This window comes from Meles meles, chromosome 20 (genome assembly GCF_922984935.1).
Source record: "Meles meles chromosome 20, mMelMel3.1 paternal haplotype, whole genome shotgun sequence".
Taxonomy (NCBI): domain Eukaryota; kingdom Metazoa; phylum Chordata; class Mammalia; order Carnivora; family Mustelidae; genus Meles; species Meles meles.
This window is the reverse complement of record NC_060085.1, coordinates 6,182,820-6,209,827: the sequence shown is the minus strand read 5'-3', so window position 1 is coordinate 6,209,827 and position 27,008 is coordinate 6,182,820. Positions and strand designations below refer to the sequence as shown.

Genomic DNA, 27,008 nt, shown 5'->3' with positions numbered 1-27,008 from the left:
CTGGCCCTCACCCCATGTCATTCTCTCCATCTTGACAACCAGTGTTCTGAGTTCCCATAGGCCAGTCAGACTACACACACTTCATGAGATAACGTCATACTGAGCACGTACTCCATGAGTAATAACCACGTATGCAACATCACTGGCCACAATGCTCCTAAGAGCAATGCTAACAGTGAGAATAGTAACTATAACTGTGGGCGATTCTTTTTATAAAAAATATTTTATTTATTTATTTATTTATTTGGCACCGAGAGAGAGAGAGAGAGAGAGAGAGAGAGCAAGCAGGGGAGCAGCAGGCAGAGGGAGAAGGAAAAGCAGGGATCCAGAAGTGGGGCTCGATTCCAGGACCCTGAGATCATGACCTGAGCCGAAGGCAGAAGCTTAACCCATTGAGCCACCCAGGTACCCCAATTGTGGCTAATTCTTATCAGAACATTCTTATGTGCCAGGAATTGTGATAAAATCTTCATTTGTATTATCTCCTATTAATCTTACCCAAAACCCTGTGAGTTTTTATAGCCATTTTTGCTGAGAGAGCCATCTTGCATTCAGCCAGGAAGTCATTTGCCTGAGATAATTTTGCCATCACGTATGACAGATTCATACATGACGAATCAAGATTTAAACAGCACCAGGATTGATTCTATACCCCAAGTTCCTAGCCACAAGGCAACACTGCAGACCATGCAGATAGAGAAAGCCTCCAATCTCAGGACAGTAGAGGACATGAACGACCTCTAGCCTAACAATCTAACCTAATGCTTGATGAGTTATTTCTCCTCTGTATCAACCTGGAGATTTCCTTAAAGCAATGGTTAACAGTGTGAGGATTAGTGAGTGACAGATCTCTGTTTTCCATGACGATGGACATGCTTTGCAACCTCTCAAGGCTTTAATATCGTATTTTCAGAGTGGAACAAATACACATACCATGCAGGATTGTCCTGGTGGCCAAATGAGAGAGTTCAAGAATAACCCAAGTAAATCACAGGGCCCCTCTGGGTCCGGTCCTTACTCCCACCACTCACAGAGCATTCAAGGAGATGACCATGACTCAGAGAAACACTCATGAAAAATTCTCTTTTCCCTAGTTCTTTTCAGACTCCAATTTTTATACCATCCATCTGACCTCCAATTCTTTTCTCATGTTCATTCTCCTAGTCCATTTCCAAAGTTTCTCTAATATTGCAAATCACATATACATTCTCCCTGCTCCATCTTGTTCCCCTCCACAGACCACCCTCTCAACCTGCCACAACTTTGTCACTTCTACATCACACACACACAAGAAAACCCAAAAACTAAGCTGGAAAGACAAAGTCATACGATCATAAGATTTTGTGAAGGGCAGGAAGCTGAGAGCAAGGATTAAGTTATTTTTGTGGATTGAGAGGACATGGATAAGACTTGGAACACAGTTGTTTGTGAATTTGCCCCATTTCCTTGTTGTGTGTTGTTTAGTGTTATTTCCAGTGCATAGTACATTCCCAGTAAATAGGGACAGTTCTTACTATTGTATTTTTCTTTCGGCAATAATAACAGTGATGATGTTCATCGTTATTTACAAAGCACAAAGCACATAAGGGCACTGAATAAAGTGTAGCCATTATTTTCATTTATAAATCTCAGCAAGTTTGTTACTGAATTTTGTCTCCAGGTCTACCTTCTACCCCCTTCTTAACTCTTATGCATTAAAACAGCCCTTTACTCCTTTCTACAGGTTATAACCATCGGTACTGGACCCCTACCACCAGCAGTGAGTATTCAAGACTGAAATTTCAGCGCCCACTGGACCTTTATTCCCCAGAGCACATTCTCCTGGAAAGAAGATTCTAGTGCTCCCTCCCTAAGTGTCCAGCCACAGACTCAGAGGAGCCCCCAAGCCACCCAGGGTTTTGCTCTGAGTCCAAACAGAAGCCCAAATTCTAATGAACAGCTTCTGTCCACATTCCTTCAGGATGAGACTTAATAATTTTTCCCATGTTCTTTTTTCTCAGCTCCAGTGACTTCCACATTCTCTCCTGAATCTTCCACAACTCTGTTCCCCATCTTCAACTCTACAGGTAGGAGTCTGCTCTCTGGGACCTGTGAAAGTTCAACTCCGCATGGTCTGGTTGCCCTCAGCCACCAGGCCTCAGCCTGTTCTACTCACTCTCTCCCTCACTCTCTAAACTTTGGCCACATCAGACACTTGCCTGTTCCTCTAGTGTCCTAACCTCCATCTGGCCTTTCCACTAGCCCTTCTTTGGGATCATTCTCAGGATTGTGGTGAGGGTAAACTGAGATAAAGTGCCCGGTACAAAGGCTACCACACAATTGGTGTTCCTCAGATGAAATGTGTAAAGAGTATGGTCACTCAGTTCAGACCTGTGGCCTTTTGATTCTTCATACCCTAACCCCAGGATGACCATACAGTTGGGTTTTTTTGTTTGTTTCATTGGTTTGGGGAGCACTTTTGACAAAGAAAGGGAAGGTTGAGCTTAATATTTACATGAGAGCCGTATGACTGTCCAGGGGACACCAGGAGATGTGATCAGTCCACCTAGACTCCAGTCTCCAAAGACGGCTTAATGGAACTGAGGCAGGAGTCACTCACACAGGGAACATGCTTGACCACTCAGACGGCTGCACATTCTCTCATGGCGAAATCAGAAGACATGGGGAGATGGAGAGGAGGAGGGAGTTGGGGGAAATTGGAAGGGGAGACAAACCATGAGAGACTGTGGACTCTGAAAAACAATCTGAGGGTTTTAAGGGGCGGGGGGTGGGAGGTTGGGTGAGCCTGGAGGTGGGTAATAGGGAGGGCGCATATTGCATGGAGCACTGGGTGTGGTGCATAAACAATGAATTCTGGAACACTGAAAAATTTAAAAAATAAATAAAAATTAAAAAAAAAAAAGAAGACAACGATTGTGCAAGATCGCCACCCCCAGGGGGCAGCAGAGTGACTTTGCTCCTTTCCTCCCCACCCCCCACCCAAAATGTCTACCAAAGGTTTGCCTTTAGAAACATCAGGCGGAAAGCATCCATCCCATAGAGAGGCCCCTCCCCATCTGTAAGTCTGGCTGGATGCAAGGCTGACCCAGACAGGGTGATAACCCTCAGATCTGCCGCTTACAGCCATCCCAGCCAGAGTTGGTAGTGAACCCGCTCTCTCCCTTTCTGGCTGCAGGTGTGAGCCTGTCTCTGGTGCCCTTCACCCTCAACTTCACCATCACCAGCCTGCGCTACACAGAGGACATGGGCTCCCCAGGATCTCAGCTATTCAGTTCCACAGAGAGGACCTTGAATCGTCTGGTGAAAGTCCCTCCAATGCCTACCCTCCAGTGTACCCTCACTTTTGTCCTGCCCAGCCCCTCGGCCCGTCTACTGACCTGCACGTCTTTCATCCCCAGCTCAAACCCTTGTTCCAGAACAGCAGTATTGGGCCTCTCTATTACGGCTGCAGGTTGACCTTGCTCAGGTGAGAACTCCAGGGTACACATGCAGGCAATGTGCAGGGGGTTGGAGGGCACCACAAGCTGGGCCACCATCCCAGGGACAGCTTGACCTGTCTGTGTCACATTGTGTTTCTAACCAGAAAATGCAGGATCCTCTCAGACTCTCCTTCCCAGGTGACAAGGCTGAACTTTTCAGAAAGATCATCCTTCTGGGACCCAGTAAGAAAACAACTAGTCAATCATGCCGACTTTACCACAAGAGAACCCTAGTTTTCAGCCAGGAGTGATTTCCCTCCCAGGGCGGCGATGTCTGGAGACGTTATCTGTTGTCACACCTCAAGGGTGGGAGTTGCTACTGACATCTACTGAGTGGGGTCAGGGATGCTGCTTAAGTTTCTACAAGGCAGAGGACAGTCTCCCAGGGCCAAGATTGATCTGACCCAAAATGTGCACAATGCCAAGGTTGAGAAACCTTGCTCTAGGGGATGCATGATTCTCTCTCCTGCTTGTGCCACATTTTAGCTAATGATTGACTTGCCCTGAATACCTAGCCAGCCCTCCCTTGTACTGTCCCCTGGCAATGACCAAGTCCTGCTTTCTGATCTCTCAGAGGTAGACTTGGGATCACTGAGTAGTATGTACAGGGGTTATATAGTTTTAGCTAGAGTCTGACAAGCCTAGCTCCCCTACTTCAAGGCTGTGTGACCCCTCCAAGTTACTTAACATCTCTGTGCCTAGCCTCCTCACCTATCAATTGGAGTGTCTCAGTTTGCTTCCTTGCACAACAAATTTAGCCAGTGATTCTACTGGATGGTGATTTGTTCTGGATTCTGCTGGGAGATTCTCCTGCCTAAGCTGGTTCACCTGATCTCAGACAAGGCTCATTCCTGCACCTGCTGTCAGCTGCTGGCTGGGATACCTTGGTTCTCCCCCATGTTGTCTCATCCTCCAGAAGGCTAGCTTGGGCTCATTCACATGCTCAGAGTTCCCAGAGCAGCCAGAAATAACAAGCCCTTTTGCATACATGCTTTCCAAGCCTCTGCTTGCATCAGTTTTGTGAACGTCCATTGGCCAGTGCCTGTCCTGTGGCCAAACCCAGATTCAAGAGGTGGAGAAACAGACTCCACTTCTGATTGAAGAATTTGTGGCCGGTTGTGTGAGCGTAATGAGGATTAAAATGGAAGGTGCTTAGCAAAGGAACGAACATATGGAGAACATGGAGTGAATTACTCATGACCTTTCCTAGACCAAAGTGCTGAGAGTAACCCCCATGTGTACACTCGGGTCACCTTAGCTCTTGTGTGAGATCTCCCAGTCACTGGCCTTTTGTCTGAGGATGGAATACCCTTAGCTCCAAAGACGCCACTGTCCTCCACTGTGAGGCTGTGCCTTCCCTTTCCACTGGCCTTGAGATCTCTCTGGCTCTGGGACGCCACTTAGGCTCATGCCCATCTCCATCCTAGGCTGGCTGCTTGGCCTCACTGTTTCTTTCAAAAGGCTCTGTCTCTCTCACTGCAAGGTCCATTCACACCAAGAGCTTTGGATCTATTAATGTCTAATTAAAATACCTGTCTTTTCTTGAGCACTTACTACTGCTATGAGGTCTGTCCTGGTCGTTTGATAGATGAAAAAAATGAGACCCAGAGAGGATGAGAGACTTACTCAGAGTCACCCAGCAACTGAACAGCAGAGCTGGGATTTAAGCAACTTGACACTGCCTTTTTTTTTTTTCCACCTTGTCCAAGTCCCTCCATCATGCGTCTGTTCTTAGTGAATATGTTGCCTTGTTATGATTTTCATCTCAGATCTCAGCACAAACATCAGCATTTGGAGATGCTGCGTCCTCTGTGCTCTGGGACCTTGGTTGTTCTATTCATTTCCAATCCCCCTCCAGCACCAAGGCCATTCCAGGTTGCCCACCGGTCCTCCAGCTTTCACGGTCCCCTCCCTCAGGGAGGCTTTTCAGGGCCCTTGTCTGGAATCCCCACCTTCTCCTTCCCATGTCGTTCCCCACCCAGGCCTGAGAAAAAGGGAACAGCCACCGGAGTTGATGCTGTCTGTACTTACCACCCTGACCCTGCGGGCCCTAAGCTAGACAGAGAGAAGCTGTACTGGGAGCTGAGCCAGCAGACCCATGGGGTCACCCAGCTGGGCTTCTTCACCCTGGACAAGAACAGCCTCTATGTCAATGGTGAGCAACCTTTTTGTAACCACGAGTTGAAGCAGAGAATCTGACCCCAGGAAGGGATGTGGAAGGGATGTAGACTCTCCACTTGGCCACAGGGCCTGTCGTATGTATCATTTCCCACCTGAGCAATATCTCCTGATGAGTCAAGAACCCCCATAGGCCCTCCAGTTTGCAAACTTCTTCCTTCCCTTTGTATCCCTGCATTTCAGGGCTGTGATTTATATACTTGTCTGGGACATAAAGTCTTCATCCAGACTGATGAAAGAAGATATCCCTCTGACTGAAGTCAATGACGATTCCAGCATCTGGCCATCTTTCTCCCTGTCAATATCTCAAAATCCCTTTGGGACCCTGAAAAGCATAGTTGGCAAACCCATTTCTAGAAGCACTAGCTATATTTATCCTCCCAAATAAATTATAAGCTTATGAAGACGGGGGACTGGGTCTTTGATTTATCAGCATTTTAGGAAGAAGATAGAGTTATCCCTGAATCACAATTGTTGATCTGTGTAGACTTGAAATCCTTGTTGGGGGTAGGGGCTGGAGGGATTTGGGCTACATCTTGGATCTCCCTCCCATGCCTGCATTCCAGTTCTGTCTCCTTTTCTCATTTCAGGTTACAACCACTGGACCTCGGCCCCCACACCCAGTGGTGAGTACCCACAGCCCTAATGACCATATGATCTGAGCTCGGTGAACAACCACTGACCCCCTACTCCAGGGCCTGGGGGAGAGAAAAAAACAGGAAACCCGGCAGTCCTACCCAGTTCCTCCTACATTCAGTGGCTGTAGATGGCTAAGAAGGACACCCCACTCAGAATCACCATTCTTACTCCAGACTGTTTATCCTTAGCTGCCGTGACCCCCATGCTCTTTCCAAGGACCTCGGTGGTGCCAACCCACTTCTCCAGCTACACAGGTAGGTGACTTGTCTCTCCAGCTCCTTGTAGGGAAGCTCAAAGCTAGATCTGGAAGTTGTGGAGAAAAGCTGCAGTGAGGGAATCTGGAGCTTCCATGGGCTCCTCGGGTCTGAACTCCTCAAAAGCAGAGACTGTGTCCTCCTCATCTGTCTAGCTGTGTTGACCTTGGACAATTGCCTGACCCTTTCAGTGTCTCAGTGTCTTTACTTGCCAAGTGGGCATAATCATACTTCACAAGGTTGTTGTGAAGGTTGAATGAAAACGTATGGAAGCACACATCCCTGGAGCTCGCAGGGAATGTATGACAGACACTGTCATACTGGGCACATGACAGGGCATGTGACCTGGGCCAGGCAGAGGGGGGAAGGTGCTCTGTCAAGTGAGGTCCCTCCCCTCACCGAGTTCCAGTGTATTGAGAGACTGGAACTGAATATGCAGTTACAATTAATGATAAAAGATAACCATGTTAGTCAGCTAGACATGCCACACTGTGTAGTATTCTTTTTAATTTTTTTATTTAATTTTTCATTTCATTTTTGTGATAAATATAGATTCATTGGAAGTTGCAAAATATAGTACTGAGTTCCCTGTAGGCTTCACCCAATTTCTCCTCAATGGTTAACATCTTACATAACTATAGTATCATATCAAAACCCGGAAATTAAGTGTGAAAACCCACAGACCTCAGATTTCAGAAGTTACTGGTTTTACGTGGACACGAGCGGGCGTGCCCTGCGCATGCGCACGTGTCCGCATTCGCGTGTGTGGGTCTGCGGCATTTTATTACATAGGCAGATTTTTGTAAGCATCAATGCAGTCAAGGTACAGAGCAGTTCTCTCACTGCAAAGATCTTTTACCGTCACACCCACCCAGCCTCTCCCTGACAACCACTAGTCTGTTATTTTGGGAATGTTGTGTCAATGGCATCATATAGCCTGTGACCTTTGGGGACTGACTTTTTTCACTCAGCATAGTGCCCTGAAAACATACTAACTAACTCTTTTAACAAGCAGCCAGTTAACCTTTAGAATTTCTCTACAAAGTAAACTATTCCCCCGTTTTATAGTTGAGGAAATGTAGGTATGAAGAAATGAAGAGTGGTCCCCTCTTATCCATGGGGGATTTGTTCCCAGACCCCCAGTGGATGCCCGAAACCATGGAAAGTACAGGCCCCTATATGTACGTGTGTTTTCCTACACATACATGCCTATGATAAAGTTTAATTCATAAACTAGGCACAGGAAGGGGTTAACAACAATAACTAATAATAAAATAGAACAGTTGGGTGCTTGGGTGGCTCAGGGGTTAAGCCTCTACCTTCGGCTCAGGTCATGATCTCAGGGTCCTGGGATCAAGTCCCGCATTGGGCTCCCTGCTCAGTGGGAAGTCTGCTTCTTTTTCTCTCTCTGCCTGCCTCTCTGCCTACTTGTGATCTCTGTCTGTCAAATAAATAAATAAAATCTTAAAAAAATAGAACAATTATAACAATATACTGTCATAAAGGTTAGGTGAATGTGGTCTCTCTCAACATACGTAATTGTGCCGTACTCACCCTTCTTCTTGTGATGACGTGAGATGATGAAATGCCTAGGTGATGAGATGCGGTGAGATGAATGACGTAGTGTTAGGCTGCTACTGATCTCCTGATGTTGCCTCAGAAGGAGGACCATCTGCTTCAAGGCTGTGGTTGACCCCAGATAATTGAAACCGTGAAAAATGAAGCTGCAGTTAAAGGGGACTACCATACAGACAGGTTTAGTGTCCATGGTCACGTCTCCTGGGGAGAGGACAGAGCGAATTTGAAACCAAGTCCGACTCACTATAGTGTGGTGGTTGGTAATCATAGTAACCACAGCTCTATGCATGGTCTCTATGAAAGGTCAAGTCCTGAGAGTTATGGGGTGGGTGGGGTAGGGTAGGTTGAGCAGAAGACAGGAGACCTCCGTTAAGAATTGCCGTTTGACTCATATTAAAAATGTTTCTTCTGTGTTGGATGGGACTGAATTGATTTTTTTTCTTTTATTTTCCCCCTAATCCATGAGATGGCTCCAATCTGTTACTTTTAACCTCTCAAGTAGAGGCTATCAAGGGCCAGTCTAGAGCCTCACCAGGGCCCAAGACCTCAACCCCTGCCACCTACCCTGTCCCACATCCAGATTCAAGAGCCCCATGACCCAACCCGCATTTTAACCCAATTGCTGCATTAAATATTTTTTTAAAGATTTTTTATTTATTTATTTGACAGAGAGAGATCACAAGTAGATAGGCAGGCAGAGAGAGAGAGAGGGAAGCAGGCTCCCCGCTGAGCAGAGAGCCCGATGCGGGACTCGATCCCAGGACCCCAAGATCATGACCCGAGCCGAAGGCAGCGGCTTAACCCACTGAGCCACCCAGGCGCCCCTGCATTAAATATTTTTTATGCTTAACATAGAATTTACCATTTTAACCACTGTTAAGTGTACAATTTAGTGACATTCCCAATGTCATGCCACTCACCACTATCCATTCTCAGGAATTCTCCACTACCCCAAACAGAAACTCGGTTCCCATTGAACACTAACTCCCTATAACCCCTACCCCCAGGCCCTGGTTACCTCTGGTCTACTTTCTTTTTCCACAAATTTTCCTATTTTAAGTGCCCCCTGGAAGTGGAACCATTCGACATTTGTCCTTCCGTGTCTGTTTTATTTCACTTAGTATAATATTTTCACGGTTCATCCGTGATGTAGCAGGTGTCAGAGTTTCCCTCTTGTTTATGGCTGACTGTTATTCTACTGCATGTATATGCCGCCTTTTGTTTATCCATTCCTCTGCCGATGGGCTCAGGGTGTTTTCCACCTTTTGACTATTGTGAAGGATGCTGTTGTGAACATTTTGTATTCAAGGATCTGAGTCCCTGTTTTCAGTTCTTTTGAGTCTATACCTAGGAGCAAAATTGCTAGGTCATATGATAATCCCATATTTAACTTTTTGAGGAACAACCAAACTGTCTTCCGTATCAGCTCTGCCAGCATTCCCACCAACAATGCACGAGGATTCCAATTTCTGCATATCTTTGCCAATATTTATTTTTGCCTGCCTGCCTGCTTTCATTCTTTCTCTTTCTGTAATAGCCTAATAGCTATCCCAATTGGTGTGCGTGCTACTGCATTTAATAGCATCTGGCTTTGCTCTTTATCTGGCATCTGTCTTTGGTCCTAAGGCAGCTGGCCTATGTGCCTACTCTGAACCCCTGCTTCTCAATATCTGGGTCCTCCATCCCTGTCGCCAGAAGTAGTCTTAGAGGCCAGCCCCAGCCTGACTCAGGCATGGCCTCCTTTTCCCTTCCCCTGCTACAGCAGCGGTTCCTTTCCTGGTGCCGTTCACCCTCAACTTCACCATAACCAACCTGCACTACGAAGAGAGCATGCAGCATCCAGGCTCTTGGAAATTCAACTCCACGGAGAAGATCCTGCAGGGTCTAGTAAGAGCCCCGCCCACCTGGGCCAGCCCTGCCCCGCATCACCCCGCCCCTGCCCACCTGTGCCAGCCCCGCCCCACATCACCCCACCCCGCCCACCGGTGCCAGCCCCTCACCTCACTTCTGCCCCCACCCATGCCCATATCACTTCTCTCCCACTCACTTCACCAATACCCCAGCTCCCCGTGGCCTCCCTCAAGGGTTCCTTCTCACCTCCTCTCGTTTCTCATAGCTCAAACTCCTGTTCAGGAATAGCAGTTTGGGATTCCTCTATTCGGGCTGCAGCCTGGCTTCCCTCAGGTGAGTCTCTCTCCCCAAGAACACTGCCCAGCAGCTGTATGGGACCTTCATCTATGGGCTCCCAGACTTCATCCATACTTGGGACAACTACCGCCAATGGTACCACACAACATCATCAACAATTAACAACCCCAGCAGCCAGCAATTCCTAAGATCCAAGGCACTGGGCTAGTACCTTCCATTTCACCCTGCCAGCCCTCAGGACAGCCTTGTGAAGCAGGAACCAAAGGGGTGACAGGCTCAGAGGGATTGAACCTGCACTGCGGGTTCTAGAGCCCAAGTCCTAGCTCCTAAGCAGCGCTGCCTCCTCTGCCTCATTATGACCTGGCAGCGTGTGGAAATCACTTATCTGGCAACCTCTAAGAGTGAAGAATCAAAGAGGGAAGGAAAGCAAGCACGCTGTTGTGGAGCGAACGTGGATAGCTCCTAGATGGCTTAGACTCATGGGAGGTCTGACCTGCCCTGGAATGGCTCAGGCTTGTGGAGGACACCATCCCTTGGGTGCAGCTGGGGGTGGGGGAGGCAGGTGGTTGACACCACTCCATACCTGGCATTCTCACCTCCCACATCTTTCTAGAACCTCTAGGTCTGGCTCTCCTCACACTCCCATTTGATCACAGGCATCTACCTCCAGCTCTCCTTCCTTCCTGGGGGAAGAGCGGGCTGAAGAGCCTAGTGGCCAAGAGCCTTGGGGAAGCCAGAGCAGAGCTCAAATTCCAGCTCTGCCATTTGCTGAGATCCTGGGCAGGTGTGAACCTTGCTGTGCCCCATGACTCTGTGTGTTATGTATATGATATATTAGGCCCATACATAACATAAGTACATGAACATAGGTGTGTATATGGAGAGAAAGATTGACCCTTGGATTGCATGGGTTTGAATGGCGTGGGTCCACGTATACATGGATTTTGTTTTGATAAATACAGTGCAGTGCTATAAATGTATTCTCTCATGATTCTCTTAACAGTGTTTGTCTAGCTTACTTTATTGTAGGAAAGCAGTGTATAATACTTATACCATAAAAATATGTTAATTGTGGTATCAGTAAGGCTTCTGGTCAACAGCACTCTATTAGTTAAGTTTTGGGGAAGTCAAAAATTATATGCAGATTTTCAACTGTGTTGCGTGTTGGTACTCCTCACCTCCATGTTGTTCAAAAGTTAACTGTATACATACACACACACACACACACACATACAGAGAGAGATAGAGAAAGAATAGGTATAATTCTATAGTATATCTTATATCTATACCTTATATATATAATACCTATATATAAAAAATATATATGACTATAATATATATACTTTAACCTATTTATAATATATATAACTATAATATATATGCCTATATGTAATATATATTATGTATATAGGTATAATAAGTATAATATATAATTATACCTATACTTAATACATAGGTAAATATTACACATATGTTATATAGAGACATAATAGGTGTGATATGTTATATGTAGTTATAATATCTAATATATATGACATATATAGGTGTAATTCCTAATATATTATATATTATATAATATACATATTATCTAAGTATAGATAATATGATATACAGGCATAATATATAATTATACCTATACTTTATATACAGGCTTATGTTATATATGTTATATATAGGTATAATAGGTATATTATTTATAGGTATAATATCTTTTATATATGATATATAGAGATATTAACCCTAATACATATTATCTATTCTGTATATTAGGAATAGGTACAAAAGTTATAACGTATAATACAATAATAAATAAAACAAAATAAATATGTAACAAATCTATGTCATGTAATTACATGTTAACTAAACCATTATATTATGTTATGTCTAATTGCATTGTGTATGATATATAGTGTGATGGGTATAGTGACAACTGTGGGAGTTGAGCAATACAGCCCACAGGGACGCTCTGAGGGTTAGGTTCTGCGATCATGAGTACAAAGTGCTGGGCCACCTGCGTACTCAGAATTTATCAATGGGTGGTTGTTATTACAAGCGACATTCTATCCATGGCCCTGGAGTGTGGGAGCACCTTTCTCTCCATATCTCTCAGGAGTGTATGGCTGGGTGGGCATGTAGGTGGGTCAGTGTCCTGTGGCCAGAGCTGGTGCTGAGACATGGACAGGACGCTTTCAGACAGACCCACCCAAAGGGCCTGTGTGTCTCTCCAGCCATTTAGTCTGTTGAGTCTTTAGAAATGCCCCAGCCCTGCATCCAGACTCAGTGACTTTAGCTTTTTGATCTCACTATTTGAAAACCCCAACTCTTTACAGGAAAATGTCACCAAACCATGCTGTAGTCCCTGTCCTGGGGCCACCACCATCCATTGCAGCATGACCCCCAGGCACCTTGTTGTGCCCGTCAAGACCTGTGATGGGATGTGGCTGTTGTGGCTGCAGGTGGCACCTTCCAGGATTGCTCACCCCATCAACATACTCTCTGTGTTCTGCCACACACCAGGGCTTTCAGAGGCTCCTCTCCCAGGCATGCAGGAGGCCAGCTGTTTATGGAAGGTGTCTCCCTCATGGTGGCAGCTTCTGTTAACTAGCGTCTCCCAAGTTTCTGCCTTAGGGGCTGGCAAGGAGAGAGAGGGAAGGACCAATAGAGATAGTTAGACCAACTATGTGATGATTCTTATCCAGGCCTGAGAAGGATGGGGCAGCCACCAGAGTGGATGCCATGTGTATGCATCGCCCCGACCCTGAAGGCCTGGGACTCGACAGAGAGCAGCTGTACTGGGAGCTGAGCCAGCTGACCCATGGCATTACCCTGCTGGGCCACTACACCCTGGATAGGAACAGTCTCTATGTCAATGGTGAGCAACCGTGATGTGGTCAGGGTCTCTTCTCCCTCCTTGGGCAGCCTCTGTCCTTTGGCTTGAGAAGGCATTCCCTGTGGGGCCCTTCAGGGCTTGGCCCCGTGCACCCTATGTGATAATTCATGGTTTCCTCTTCGTCTTGGCCTGACTTCACCCTCAGAGCCTTCCTTCCCAACAGGTGCTGATGGAGAAAGATGATAGCACCCCCTGCTAGAACCCCCTCCATGGCTCCAGGGTAGCCCTGCCTCTTGTTTGGTCCTCCACCTCTTCCTTAGCCCTTACCCACAACTCCCTCTCCCTCTCCCTACAGGTTTCACCCATCAGAGCTCTGCACCCATCACCAACAGTGAGTATTCAACTATGACCCAGGGCAGCTCAACACACAGGGCAGGCAAAGCATTGAGGCCTCCTTATGCCTGCTTATGTCACCTCCAGGAGGGACAGAGCTCCTGGGAGGCCACAAGTTATTTACTATCCTCTCTGCCCAGTTCCAAAGGGAATCTCAGTTCAAGCCCCACATGAAAGCCTAATAAGTAGTCTCTCTTGTTGGCATTTCTGCCATGTGATTGCCTTTCCCCTTTCACTGATTTGAGCTTTTCCTCAGCTCCAGGGACCTCCACAGTGCACCTGGGAACCTCTGGGACTCCATCCTCCTTTCCCAGCACCAGCCCCATGGGTAAGTACCAACCAGTCAATGGCACATCTGTTAGAGGAGACCTGAGGAGTGTAAACACATTCGACATTATTCATTCAAATAAAGTTGGAAAGTCGTAGCAAATCTAGTGATAATAAGTCAGTCAACAACCTTCACTGCGCATCTACTCTGTGCCAGGCCCTGGGGAATATAGCAGGGAACACAAAACAGAAAAAAGTCATTGCCTTCATAAAGCTATATATAGTGATGACTATGGTGATGTTGATGATGGTGGTAATGGTGGTGATGGTGATAATGATCATGGTGGTGATGGTGGTAGTGGTGGTGAAGATGACAATGGTGATGGTGTTGATGATGGTGGTGATGATGATGGTGATGGTGATGATGGTGATGGTGATGATGATGATGGTGGTAGTGATGATGGTGGTGGTGGTGATGATGATGGTGATGGTGATGATGGTGATGGTGGTAATGATGGTAGTGGTGGTGATGATGATGATGGTGGGGATGATGGTGATGATGGTGATGGTGATGGTGATGATTATGATGGTGGTGATGATGGTGGTTGTGGTGATGATGGTGGTGGTGATGGTGGTAGTGAAGATGATGGTGGGGATGATGGTGATGGTGGGGATGATGATGGTGATAGTGATAGTGATGATGGTGGTGGTGTTGATGATGGTGGTGGTGATGATGGTGATGGGGATGATGATAATAGTGACAGGGATGGTGATGATAATGAAGGTGTCATTAGGTTATTTGTGCTATTAGGTTATTTGTTATTGGTAAGTCCACAGGAAGTATGTGGATTTTCTCAGGATTAGATGAAATGAAATACACTTTCTTGTAATATGTGAAAATATTCCCTCCTTGTCCTTGTTCAAATCTTTAATGACTCTCAGATTATGTCCAGGACAAATATATGACATCTGTGCCATCACTCCCCAACCCCTCATCCATGACAGACATCACTAAATGGTAATAGCCTCCATTCTTTCCGAGTTCAAAGCAGCTTGAGAATCCTTACCAACGAAATACCCTAGGTAGTTGCTACCAATTCAGTTGAAGTTGCCATGGGATTGTGGGACAGATTTCAAGGAAATTAGGTTCCTTGATGGGTGGAAGGCTCTCTGGTTTTCCTGGAAAGCATTCATGCGTTGGGAGACTCTGCTCAAGCTCAGCTGGGTCATGACTCAAGCTCAGCTTGGTGAAGCCTGTTCATACCTCCTCCTGACCAGTGTCCAGGAAAAGTCAGTAGCGAGTTTGGCCTGCACCTTTGGTTTTTCCTGCAGAGGAAGTGTACATTCACAGCTCTTCTGGGGATTCACTGAGGGATCAAACACTCAAAGAAGAGGAGGGTCGCAGGTGGCAGAGAGAGAGTCTGCAGATGACCTGGTAGAGAATTCCTCCCTAGGTCTCGGTGGAATTTTCTGGACTTTGTCTACTGGGTCTGCAATTTGAGGGTGCTCTCTAAATGCACCTTCCATAAATAGATTCATAGACACCCAAAGAACCCCAGATTTTTGCCTGTCCCTTCCTTCCCCCATCCTTAAAACTCTTCATACTTTCTCTCCCTGTCATTCTGCAGGTTACACCCATCAGGTCCTGACCTCCAACCCCAGCAGTGAGTAGTAATTTAGGCCCTAGCATTGCTCTGCCTTGGGGCCCCTCTCTCCTGCTTGCTATACCTACCCCATGTCCCCAGGGACACAAGGAGCCTGGAAAGCTCCAGGGTTTCCCCCATCTTCACTCCCAGGATCAGAAAAGACAAGCCTGGCCCAGGCCTGAGGAGTGTCTCATGGACCCACAATGGGCCCTATGTCATCCGGGAGGCACTCCCTCCTGCCATATTTGCCTCACTGTGGTTTTTTTTCACCAGCCTCTACCATATCCCCAGCAACCTCAGCGACCCCCATCCCTGCCCCCACAGGTAGGAGCTTCCTCTGTGTCATTCCTCTCTTGCAAAGGTCTCCTGCACTTGGCCAGTGGGAGGTATCACATGGAGTACCATGCCCATTCATTCATTCATTCTTTCACTCAAGCATTCATTTAGCCCTTACTAGGTGAAGGGTCCTGGTAAGGCAGCAGTGAACAGAACAGAAAGGACCCTAGTCTTTGATGGGTTTCCAGCAAGAAAGAGAATAAGGACTTGAGTATACAAATAAGAATTGAATTACAATCAGCATGATTGTGGGGTGAGTTCTGCAGGTGTGGCGGGGGGGTGGGGTCCTCTCTCCCGAGTACTTGTTTTTCATTTCCAAGAAAGAAGGGAGCAGAATGAGCTACATGTGTACCTGAAAATGCCCTCTTACAAGTCCCTGTTAAGACTCCGATTGGGCAGACTCTGATTGGGCCAAGGGCTAACTTCCCATTCTTGGCATCTCAGTGGCCCAAGGTAGATTTTGAGATCACCCACTGACCCTACTGTGGGTCCTGGATGACCCATCATTACTAATGCTGTCTTACTTGAGTTTCTAGTTACTCAGCAGCTAAGGCCTCTTGAAGGTGTTCTGACCACTCACTCAGGCCAGAGTGAGCAGGTGACTGTGTGGACCCGCCCTTAGTGCCTGGGTGGATGGGTTAGGAGCATAGACTCTGTGACCACAACACCCAGGTTTGAACTGTGCTCTGCCCTTTATAGATTGTGTGACTGCAGGCAGATTCTTTAACGATCCTTCGGCTCAGTATTTGTATCTGTGAAATGGGGATAAGAATACTATCTCCCTCTGAAGGGTTTACCTCAAGGCTTAAATGGGTTAAAATTTAAGTGAAGCATTTAAAACAGGGCCTGACCCAAACACACTGCCATGTATTTCTTCAAATAAATCTTTAAAAATCAGTAAATAATTGGATCTCACAGAAAAAAATTGTATTAAAAAAACCCTCAGAAAAAGGGGATATCTGTCAAGAATTTTAGCCAGCTGCTTTCTGTGTAAGGCTGCATTTACCTCCATTGTTTTCCACATCAATTCCACGTCAATTTTCCACACTCATTCCCAGAGCCCCTCACGTAATGCTAATGTCTGGGATCTCCTTCCTATGGAAACTGCCCATCTGGAAGGAAACCCCTCGCCAGTGCTTGAAGAGACAGATGTGGGATGACCCACACTTAGGCTCTCTGGCGTCTTCCTCCCGCTTGCACTGCAGCCACTGGTCCTGCCCTGGTGCCGTTTACTCTCAACTTCACCATCACTAACCTGCACCACCAGGAAGGTATGAGTCGCCCTGGTTCCTGGAGGTTCAACAACACCCAGAGAAACCTGCAGCGGCTGGTGAGTGCCCCGGTCGCAGCACTCCTCCCTGTCCGCAGAAGCAGCACCTCCGGGCTCTCTGCCACGCCCACAGAGACCCCACCTACCTCGCCTGTGCCGCCCTATTCAAGCCCCACCCACTGGCACCAGCCCCACCCATCTCATGTTCACCCTGCTCTCCACCTCTCAGACTTTCTACCCACTTCCCTCTCCTTCACAGTTCGGACTCTTGTTCAAGAACACCAGTGTGGGCCCCCTCTACTCAGGCTGCAGGCTGACCTTGCTCAGGTGAGTCCTTGCAATCCCAGGCCAGGACCACCCCAAGGACCCCCAGACCCCAGGAGTTCCCTCTGCTTCCTTCCTACCTTCTCTGTCCCTGTCCTCAGAAGAGGTGGAGTTCAGGAACCACTGGCTCCAGGACCAAGGCCTCTTCTGATTGCAACCACCCCCCACCCCACCCATGTCCCCAGGTTCTAGGGAGCCCCTCAGTCCCTAGGCTAGTCATCCTTCCAAATACCCTCCTGCCTCCCTTTGACCAAAGAGGGCATTTCCTTTAGGTTTTCAGTTCTGTCCCCAGGATTCCTCTCAAGACAAGCATGCCTTTTCCACCTGCTTTAATCCCAAATTCCAGCTCTTCACCTGCCTCAAGTAGGAGCTCTCCTGTCCCCCAGCTTGCAGGTTTCAGACCTGCAATTTAATAAAAATCCTCCCACCCACTGACTGTGTGCACAGCCCCAGGCTGGCCAGAGGTGGGTGCCAGCCTTTTCACTTGCCCTGGCCCCTTCCTTTCCTGCCCCAGGGGTCCCAGGCGCCCTGCCTGGGGACTCCATCTATTGTTACCCCTACCCACCCACCCCCCAGGCCCGAGAAGGATGGGGCGGCCACTGGAGTGGATGCCATCTGCACCCACCGCCCTGACCCCGTGGGCCCTGGGCTGGACAGAGAGCAGCTGTACCAGGAGCTGAGCCAGCTGACCCGGGGTGTCACCAGGCTGGGTCCCTACACCCTGGACCCGGACAGTCTCTACATCAATGGTGAGGCATTGCCATCTGTGTCCACATCTCAACAGGCCCCACATCCTCCCCTCCATTCCTCCGTCTCACTCGTTACTCGCCCTCCTCACCCTTTCTCCCTCTACCTGTGCAGGTTACACCGGCCAGACCCGGGCCACCACCCCCAGCGGTGAGTGTCCAGAGGCTTCAAAGTCTCTGCAACCCTAGAATGGAAGCAGCCAGGAGCCAGCTGCCTGCCCTCCACAACCCTGCTCCACCCCCAGCCTCGGGTGAACAGGGACCTATGCCCAAGAAATTCCCTGGCATGACCACCCCCTTGCTGATATCCCCAGGATGAGGGATCCCCACCCTCAAGCTCCTGGGTTTTTTCTCTCCAGCTTCTATGGTGGCCACAGTTTCTGCAGGGGTGCCAACCTCCTTCTCCAGTCCCACAGGTAGGCATTCTCTCCTCTGAAGAGGCTCCCAACTACTGCTGGGCCCTAATCCCAGGACATGGGAGGAGAAGTAGAATGGGTGGCATCTCTTGGGGGAGCCCAAGGCCAACTCTTGAGAATCTGCTGGGTGCTACCCAGGTCCTGGGGATTTCTTGAACACCAAAATCCCACTCCCAGCACTGGGAGTTCTGAGCCATTCTCTGTAACCTGTCTGAAACCTATAGGTGACCCTTGACTTCCCAATCATCCTGCAACCCATGGAAAGTAGAGTACAGATTGGTTCACTGATAATAGATTTGTCCCGTGGCCAGTTTGCCAAAGCCAACTCAGTAAAGGATCGATTCTTCTTCAGTGTCCCCAGTTAACTGATTTACCAACCACTTGTGGCTTTTTTCAAACCAGGATTTAGTCAAGCTTTCCATATTGATTGTCCTTTTAGTGTCTAAATTTAGAATAATGCCACGTACCACCCTGTTTTTATTAGGACATTGATTTTTAAAGACAACAGAACAGAAGGTGGTTTTGCCTGCTTGCTGTAACTATACTTTTGAGTAAGAATATTCTTTTTTTATTTCTACTTTTATTTTATTTTAATTCAGCTGATTAACCTATAGTGTATTATTAGTTTCAGAGGTAGAATTCAGTGACTCCTCAGTTACATACAACACCCAGTGCTCACTAAGTCCTGTACCCTCCTTAATGCCCATCGCCCAGTGACCCTGTCCCCCCACTCTCCTCCCCACGTCCCCTCCAGCAGCCCTCAGTTTGTTTCCTAGAGTTAAGAGTCTCTTATGGTTTGTCTCCCTCTCTGATTTTGTCTTGTATAAGAATATTCTTGAAAGGAATTATTCACAAAGTAAGTCTTATTAAATGAATACATTGGGGAAAAAATTGTTAGTGGGCAAATTATTCCTGAGGCAAATTTTCAAACTCAGCATTGAAGGCTGAACCTGTCTGGATGGGAGGGGGTGGTCTTCAAAGGGGTCCTGGTAGTCAGGCCAAGATAGTCTTATGGTCCTGAGCTATGGGTTTCTCACCTATTCTTCCAGTCCAACCCCAAGTAGGGGTTTTGAGGGATTTCTGCAGGGACGGGGCGGGGGGGATCCCTATTCAAAAGGGGAGAAGGGCAAGGGGACTCCAGGGGAAGGGAGTGGTCAGAAAAGACATCCTCCTGTCTAGGAGCAATCGGGGCTCCATGCTCAGTGGGGAGCCTGCTTCTCCCACAGACCCTCTGCCCTCTTGTACGCTCTCTTGCTTGCTCACTCTCTCTCAAATAAATAAAATCTTTAAAACACACACACACACACACACACACACACACACACACACACCTGGATATAAAAATTTGAGTTTGTGGACTCTGAGAAACAAACTGAGGGTTTTGGAGGGGAGGGCGTGGGGGGATGGGGGAGCCTGGTGGCGGGTATTACGGAGAACATGGATTGCAGGGAGCACTGGGTGTGGTGCATGAACAATGAATCTTGGAACACTGAAAACAGAAAATAAAATTTTTTAAAAAAATAAAGAGATATATGCAGCTGGGGGAAAAAAATTGAGTTTTGTCCTGGCAGAATTTTGAGCTCACGGGTCCCAGCCCACTGTGAAGAATTAAATATACCCCAGGGCCCAAAGGCAGACACCATGTCTGGCTCTTTGTGTAACACCCAGACACCAGCATCTTCCGTTTCCCTGTGTGGCCAAAGCAAGAGACCATGGGTGACAGAACAAACCACTACCTCCACTCCCCACCCCCCACCCCCCATCTCCAGGCTCAGAGGGGACTCAAGGGAGTCCCAGGAGAGGGCAGCCTCTCCTTGGTATCCCCGAGATGATGGGGTCCTCTGGAGGCTTGGGCTTGTGTCCCGGGGGCCTTTGCCCCACTTCTGGTCCAGGCCTGACTCAGGGCATGGCCTCTCTTTCCTCCTGCCCCACTGCAGCTGCTGGCCCTGCCCCGGTGCCCTTCACCCTCAACTTCACCATCACCAACCTGCATTACACGAAGGCCATGCGGCCGGGCTCTGCGAAGTTCAACTTCACGGAGTCAATCCTACAAGGCCTGGTGAGAGCCCTCCTCTACCCATCCCTCTTCTCCGACTCCCTCCCCACCCTCTCTGAGTTTCCTTACTACCCTTTTGGAGGGTACAGAGAGCTTGAAGGGCAGACTGTTTCTGGGTTCAAAACTTGGAACTGCCACAGGCCAGTGACGTCCCTTTGGAGTCACGATCTTGCCTTTTCGGTACCATTTCCTCCTCTGTACACAGAGACAAGAGAAACCTTGATCCCAAAGGGTTCTTCTGAGAATTCAGTGTCGTACTGAGATGATTGGGGAGCTGCTGTTTTATCTGAAAATCTCATGTTTTAAAATGGTTCGTTGCTTTTCCACTTTTTTTTTCATTCACCCGCTTCTTCCTCCTCAGCTCGAGCCCTTGTTTGCCAACAGCAGCATTGGGTCACTCTACACTCACTGCAGAGTGACCATGCTAAGGTGAGACCTCCTCTTTGTCTGGACTTAGGAGGTGCAGGCAGGTGTGGGCTTGTTGGGTTGGACTGGCCAGGGGCCCGGACTAGGGAAGCAAGCGAGAGCCTAGGGCAGAGAATTGAAGGAACCTCTCACCCTCAGGGTTAGCCCTGCCTCTGCACGGCCCCGAGAGTAAGCACTCCCTTAGATACCATATCCAGGCACCTTGCTGGTCTCACACAGTTCCCAGCTCTGGTGGCAGTCCCCTGCGCTCCCCTCTCTAGGTTACCTTAAGCCCAATCAGAGAATCAGGCTTATGTGACCTGAGTAGGGCCATACACAGACAGGAAAGGACATGTCAGCGGGTAGCACAGGACATTCTTTTTTTTTTTGTAAGAGCCTTCTTGGCAGTCCAAGGACTGTTCTTTTGGCATCCGGGTGACAGTTAATGTGCAAAGAAATACAACCTCAGTGGAGGTTGCTGGAGGGGAGATGGGGTGGGCGAATGGGGTCATTGGGGGATGGGCATTAAGGAGGACCCAGGATGGGATGAGCACTGGGTGTTACATGCAACTGATGAATCACCGAATTCTACCCTGAACCTAATAATATGCCATATGTTAACTTTAACTTAAATCTGAACAATTAAATTAAAATTTTAAAAAGGGGGAAAGTGACCTCAGTGGATAGATGCCTAACATGTCTTAGGTCCCAAAAGTTAACCAATATCTCTTGTAAGCATCCTGACCAGTTAAGAGGTTTACCATACCTAAGGAAGCCCAAGGCTAGAGTCTCCTGCAAGGTATTCTTGTCCATTTTCCGCCCTCCCAGATAAGACGCGGTCATTTTCACCATAAGCAACATCACCAGGAAACACAACTGACATTGCACCTTTATCAAGTTTCTAGGAGACCAGAGCTGGAAGCAGCTTGGCTCGAGGCCACTGCTGATCGTGCAAGGGATACTCTGTTTCTCCCCAGTAATATCCTTGGCAGTGTGACCTGCTGGATCCCCCAGGTTTTCCCTTCAGGGTTAATTTTTCCTGCCTCCTTCCCCTCAGATAGCTGGGAATACAGGAAGCAGGTGGGCCGTGGGTGGGGGTCTTTGCTGTGCAGCTTCTCATGCTCAGGTGCTCAGGTCCAAAAATTGGGTTGGATCAGCTTTTCAAGAGCTGATGAATCTGTGCCGAGCTGTTCCCCAGTGCTGGGGCTGTCAGTGTTTGGCTCCGTGAATATTTGTTTTATTAAACAGTTAATTAATGGGTATTTGGCAACAGAGCTAGGTGTGGTATGTCAGTCATTTCTGAACCTCAAGACATTCCAGCAATAGGGTTAGACCACTATCCATGCTGCAAAGGTGGGAGAGCCGAGTTAGACACACTTACGTGGATTATTCAGTAAGTAACAGAGCGAAGGTTTGAACTGGTGGTCATCTGACTTTGGAATGCCCACTCTGGTCCTTTGTTGCACAAGGATGCCCCTTCTCTTAGGATCGGCGCATGTCTGGACCAGGAGAGCAGATAAGCAGGCATTCACATACAAGTGGGCTGATGAAAGGATGTCCCGGCAGGGATATCCCTCAGTCCTGTTCCCGTACCCATGTCCTCCTCCCCCCAGGCCTGAAAAGAGTGGGACAGCCACTGGAGTGGACGCTGTCTGCACCTACCAGCCTGACCCCTCGGGTCTCCAGCTGGACAGGGAGCAGCTCTACTGGGAGCTGAGCCACCAGACCCATGGTGTCACTCAGCTTGGTTCCTACATCCTGGACAGGGACAGTCTCTATGTCAACGGTGAGCATCTGGTGGTGACAGGGGTCTTGTCCTGCACCCCAGATGGACTGTTCTCTTGGTGCTCTGGGCTCTGGCCAGAGGGATACATCCATGCCTGCCTCTAGACTTTTCTCTCCTCATTCTTCCTTTCCTTGTGAGATCCCCCTTCCCTACCAAGAGCTACATCACCCACAGGGAGGTGGGAGGTCAGAAAAATGTTATAGGAGGCACCATCCACTGTAGGGCAGGGAGAGGACCTCCTGGTGGCAACTGTTTTCCACCAATGGCACCACCCCTTCATCCCCCGCTTAAGCCTCTCAAACATCCCACCTCCCTTTTATCCACCCCCTGCAGGTTACACCAGACCACCACCGACCTCCATCCCCCGTGGTAAGTGCTCAAATCCTGGATGGCTCCATGCCCCCCCATACCTTGTGGGAACAGCTGCTCCCTCTGCCTTAAGCCCAGGGCTTCTGGGAGGAAGGGAGCCTTAGCTGCCTGGTCACTGCCTTCCCCCACCTCTGCCTTCCATGACTCTGGCTGGGCATCAAGCACCCCTGCCTCTGGCATCTCCAAGAAGATGGGGCCCCATCTCTCCCTCTTCTTCTCTTCCTTCCTTCTCTTCCTCATCTCTTCTACTGCTTCCTCCTCAGTTCCTGTGACTTCCATGCCTTCAGGAACCTCGGCAGCTCCAATCTTCTTCTCCAGCTCCACAGGTAAGAGCCTTCTCTCCGTGGTTCCCTCCTTCCCACACACACACCTCCGTGCTTTGCAATGAGAAGGGAAAGAGAGTATGCAAGGAGACAGCGTGGGGGAGATGGTCCTCGGACCATGCCCTTGTCACTGACCAGTCCAGCTCCATCCCTAGGTTTGGGGAGCTCTGTGACTAGCTTTTCCAACCCAGGCTGAAGCAGTGACTCCTTTTAATGACCCCTTTGCTTTCTGTGAAGGTTTCGTATCAGCTGGGCTTACTGCATAACAGAACGACCCTCACATCTACTGAATTAAGACAATCGTCTACTGCTACTCACAAGTATATAGGTCAGCAGAGCAGTTCGTCTCATCTGAACCAGCCTCCCTTATGTGTCTGCAGTCACCTGAAGCTTAGCTAGGTGACTCTGTGCTGGAGGAGGCCTGACTGATGGCTGGGGTGCCTCCGTCTCCTTCAGGTGGCCTCTCCCCATCCTGCAGACTAGCTCTGGCACCTTCATTTGCTGGTTGTGGGCTTCCTAGATGCAGGAGAGGGCAAGCCTCGGTGCACAGGCACTTCCCAAGTTTCTGCTTGCATCACGTTTCCCTTGTCGCATTGGCCAAAGCAAGTCAGGGCCAAGCCAGAGTCAGAAGGTGGAGAAACAGACTCCCACCTGTTCATGGAAGGGGCTACGAGACCACACCAAGGGTGCAGGTCCACAGAGGTAAAGAATTCGTGGTCACATGGGTGGCCTGCCAGGGACCAAATTGTGACCCTGTTGGCTTTAGGGACCTATGGGGTCAGTTGGTGAGATTAGATGCAGTGGTACATTCTGGAACAATTTTCAAAGCTTTAACTTCTGCTCGAATGGAATGGATATAGTCAAAGGCAAATCCAGGGCTAATTCCCCAAGGGCAGAGACTAAAGCAGAGGAAGCAGGTGTAAGGAGCAGTGAGAGCAGTATTGACTGACTGTGTGTCAACTCACGGACACCCTGCTTCACACGTATGGTCTTGACCCCAGCAGATGGACACGACTCTTTCTCTGTTTAGGTGGACACTGCTCTTTCTCTGTTTAGGAGGGACATAAGACCGGTCTATGTGGGGCTGGGGGTTTTTCTAAGGTCACACAGCCAGTGGATGGGCAGGACTTAAGTTTAAGTCATTCAAACTCTAGAATCTGAACTTATTGCCACAAAATAGCTGTATGGCTTTGGGGAAGTGACTTGGCTTCTCTGAAACTTATTTTCAGCCTCTGTCATTTGGAGTAAAATGATTCACTTCTAGGGTTTGTTTGAGGATATGAGATACTACATGGAAAATTCTTTTTTTTTTAAGATTTTATTTATTTTTCTGTCAGAGAGGGAGAGAGAGCATGCGGGAGCACAAGTAGGCAGAGCAGCAGGCAGAGGCAGAGAGAGAAGCAGGTTCCCCACTGAGCAAGGAGCCCGATGCGGGACTCGATCCCAGGAGCCCAGAATCATGACCTGAGCCAAAGGCAGCAGCTTAACCAACTGAGCCACCCAGGTGTTCCTAGATGGAAAGTTCTCAGCACAGAATAAGCTCTTACCAAAAATCAGGTCTTACTATTATTGCTATTTTTAGTGTCATTATTAATATCATTACTGTTAGCAGAATAACAAAATAAAGTTTCTCTTTGGGGCGGAGATATTCTGAGCTCTCGCACCAGATGTGAATACACTGGGCACCAGGGATGTGGATCCAGACTCTGTCCCACCATCCCTAAATCCAGCTGAGGCAGTGACTCAGGGCATGGCTTCTCTCCCAACCTCACTGCAGTCTCTGGCCCTGACCTGGTTCCATTCACCCTTAACTTCACCATCACCAACCTGCGCTACACGGAGGACATGCAGCTTACGGGCTCTGCCAAGTTCAATGAAACAGAGATGATCTTGCAGAGCCTGGTGAGAGCCCCACCCACTCATCCCTCCAGCACCCACTTATGTCCACCTAGCCACTGATGCCAGCCCCACCTGCCTCTCCCATGCCCCGCCCACCTCCTGCATGCCCCACCCACCTCCTGCATGCCCCGCCCACCTCTCCCTACCTCCCAACTGATGCCAGCCCCACCCAGCTCACCCCCACCCTGCCCTTGTCCAGGTCAGTCCTTCTACTCACCTCCCTCTCCTTCAACAGCTCAGACCCTTATTCAAGAAAACCAGTGTCGGCCCCCTCTACTCTGGCTGCAGACTGACCTCGCTCAGGTGGGACCCCCAGGAGATGGCCCTGTGAGGCACAGTGGATATTCTTACCATGGTCCTTTAGGGCTGGGTCCTCGCTTTGGCCTCAGCCCTTTCCAGCTCCCAGCCTGGCGTAGCCACTGTTCTTTGGGTTGTGGGTCCCCAGGCCCTGCTCTGGACCTTCCCATCGTCCTGAGCCTCAGATCTCCCATGCAATATTTCGTAGGAACAAAATGACAGAACATAGCAACTGGAAAGTATGCATCGAAACCCTTCATAAAGGTTGCATCCCTGATCCTCCACAGAGGATGCAATCCCCAGTGTAGTGTACCTCCAACCCCACACTGCATGTAAATATTTCTGAAGGCGAACACTCAGCAAGCACTTAGCATGTGTCAGACATCAGGGTTCTGGATGTATGGTCACTATTGACATTCTGGGCCAGATAGTTACTGTCATGGGCAGTCGTCCCCTGCACAATATGATATTTAGCCACATCTTGGCCACTAGATTGATTCCTGTAGCGTCCCAGCCTCCAAAGTTCTGACAACCAAATCTATTACCAGGCATTGCCAAATGTCTCCTGAGATGCAGAGCACCCCAGGTTAGAGTCACTGGATGAAATGCGTCCTGTCCATCATCTCCCTAGACTCACTTACCATCACTACTATTATCCCTACTTTGCAGAAAAGTCAAGGCACACACAGGTTAAGGAACTTTCCCAGAGGGGATGGCTGCCAAATGGTGGAGCCAGGACTCAAGCCCGGTCTCCTTAAAGTCCATGCCTTTTCCCACTAAGCTTGCTTTGCTTCTTTTCTCTGGGAAGACCCATAGGAACTCTCCCTTCCCCCCACCACCCCAGCCTTCAATTTCCTGCTCCCTTCAGTGCAGAGACGTGCTACCCAGCCTCTCTTTACCGAGTGATAGGGCTTATCAGCATGCATGGGCTTCTCCATTCCGAGGTCCCCTGGAGGGTTTAGCCTCATTGAGCATCTCCCTAGGACATTTTCATGCCTCCAAAAATAGAATAGAGAGGGATGGAATGAAGCCCTCTTTCTTAGGACCTAGCCCAGGTTGCTGATGCACCCATGGTAGAAGTGGTCTCTACACTCCCCTTGCCTGGATTTCCACAAATTTCCTTTCCATCCACAAACATTGCTTGAGCACCTACTGTATTCAAGCTTTGTGCTGAGCTCCAAAATCTCCATGGAGGTCAAGAGCATAGACTCTGCCATCAAGAAGAGTGTCTTTTATTAATTATAGGTAAACATGTGCAAACACATTTGTACACATTAATGGTATGTGAATTATATAATTATATGTAAGCATATAATTAATAGTATACTATTTTATTTATAAAATGGTGACAGACACTCCCCTAGCCCTT

General features: G+C 48.5%; 1 protein-coding gene across 1 annotated transcript in view; it reads left to right on the top strand.

The window, feature by feature from the left end:
- The window catches only part of MUC16 (mucin 16, cell surface associated), a 112,945-nt gene that overhangs the window by 62,528 nt on the left and 23,409 nt on the right, over positions 1-27,008 (top strand). The window contains exons 33-57 of the mRNA XM_045991473.1: positions 1,724-1,759; positions 3,176-3,300; positions 3,399-3,466; positions 5,462-5,634; positions 6,248-6,283; positions 6,485-6,550; positions 7,686-7,731; positions 9,859-10,015; positions 10,245-10,312; positions 12,976-13,148; positions 13,462-13,497; positions 13,756-13,827; positions 15,395-15,430; positions 16,954-17,078; positions 17,278-17,345; positions 17,919-18,091; positions 18,204-18,239; positions 18,448-18,504; positions 20,442-20,563; positions 20,922-20,989; positions 22,579-22,751; positions 23,085-23,120; positions 23,384-23,446; positions 25,221-25,345; positions 25,578-25,645. Of these exons, the coding sequence (XP_045847429.1) occupies positions 1,724-1,759; positions 3,176-3,300; positions 3,399-3,466; positions 5,462-5,634; positions 6,248-6,283; positions 6,485-6,550; positions 7,686-7,731; positions 9,859-10,015; positions 10,245-10,312; positions 12,976-13,148; positions 13,462-13,497; positions 13,756-13,827; positions 15,395-15,430; positions 16,954-17,078; positions 17,278-17,345; positions 17,919-18,091; positions 18,204-18,239; positions 18,448-18,504; positions 20,442-20,563; positions 20,922-20,989; positions 22,579-22,751; positions 23,085-23,120; positions 23,384-23,446; positions 25,221-25,345; positions 25,578-25,645 (2,206 nt within the window). The remainder of the gene's footprint in view (positions 1-1,723; positions 1,760-3,175; positions 3,301-3,398; positions 3,467-5,461; positions 5,635-6,247; positions 6,284-6,484; positions 6,551-7,685; positions 7,732-9,858; positions 10,016-10,244; positions 10,313-12,975; positions 13,149-13,461; positions 13,498-13,755; positions 13,828-15,394; positions 15,431-16,953; positions 17,079-17,277; positions 17,346-17,918; positions 18,092-18,203; positions 18,240-18,447; positions 18,505-20,441; positions 20,564-20,921; positions 20,990-22,578; positions 22,752-23,084; positions 23,121-23,383; positions 23,447-25,220; positions 25,346-25,577; positions 25,646-27,008) is intronic.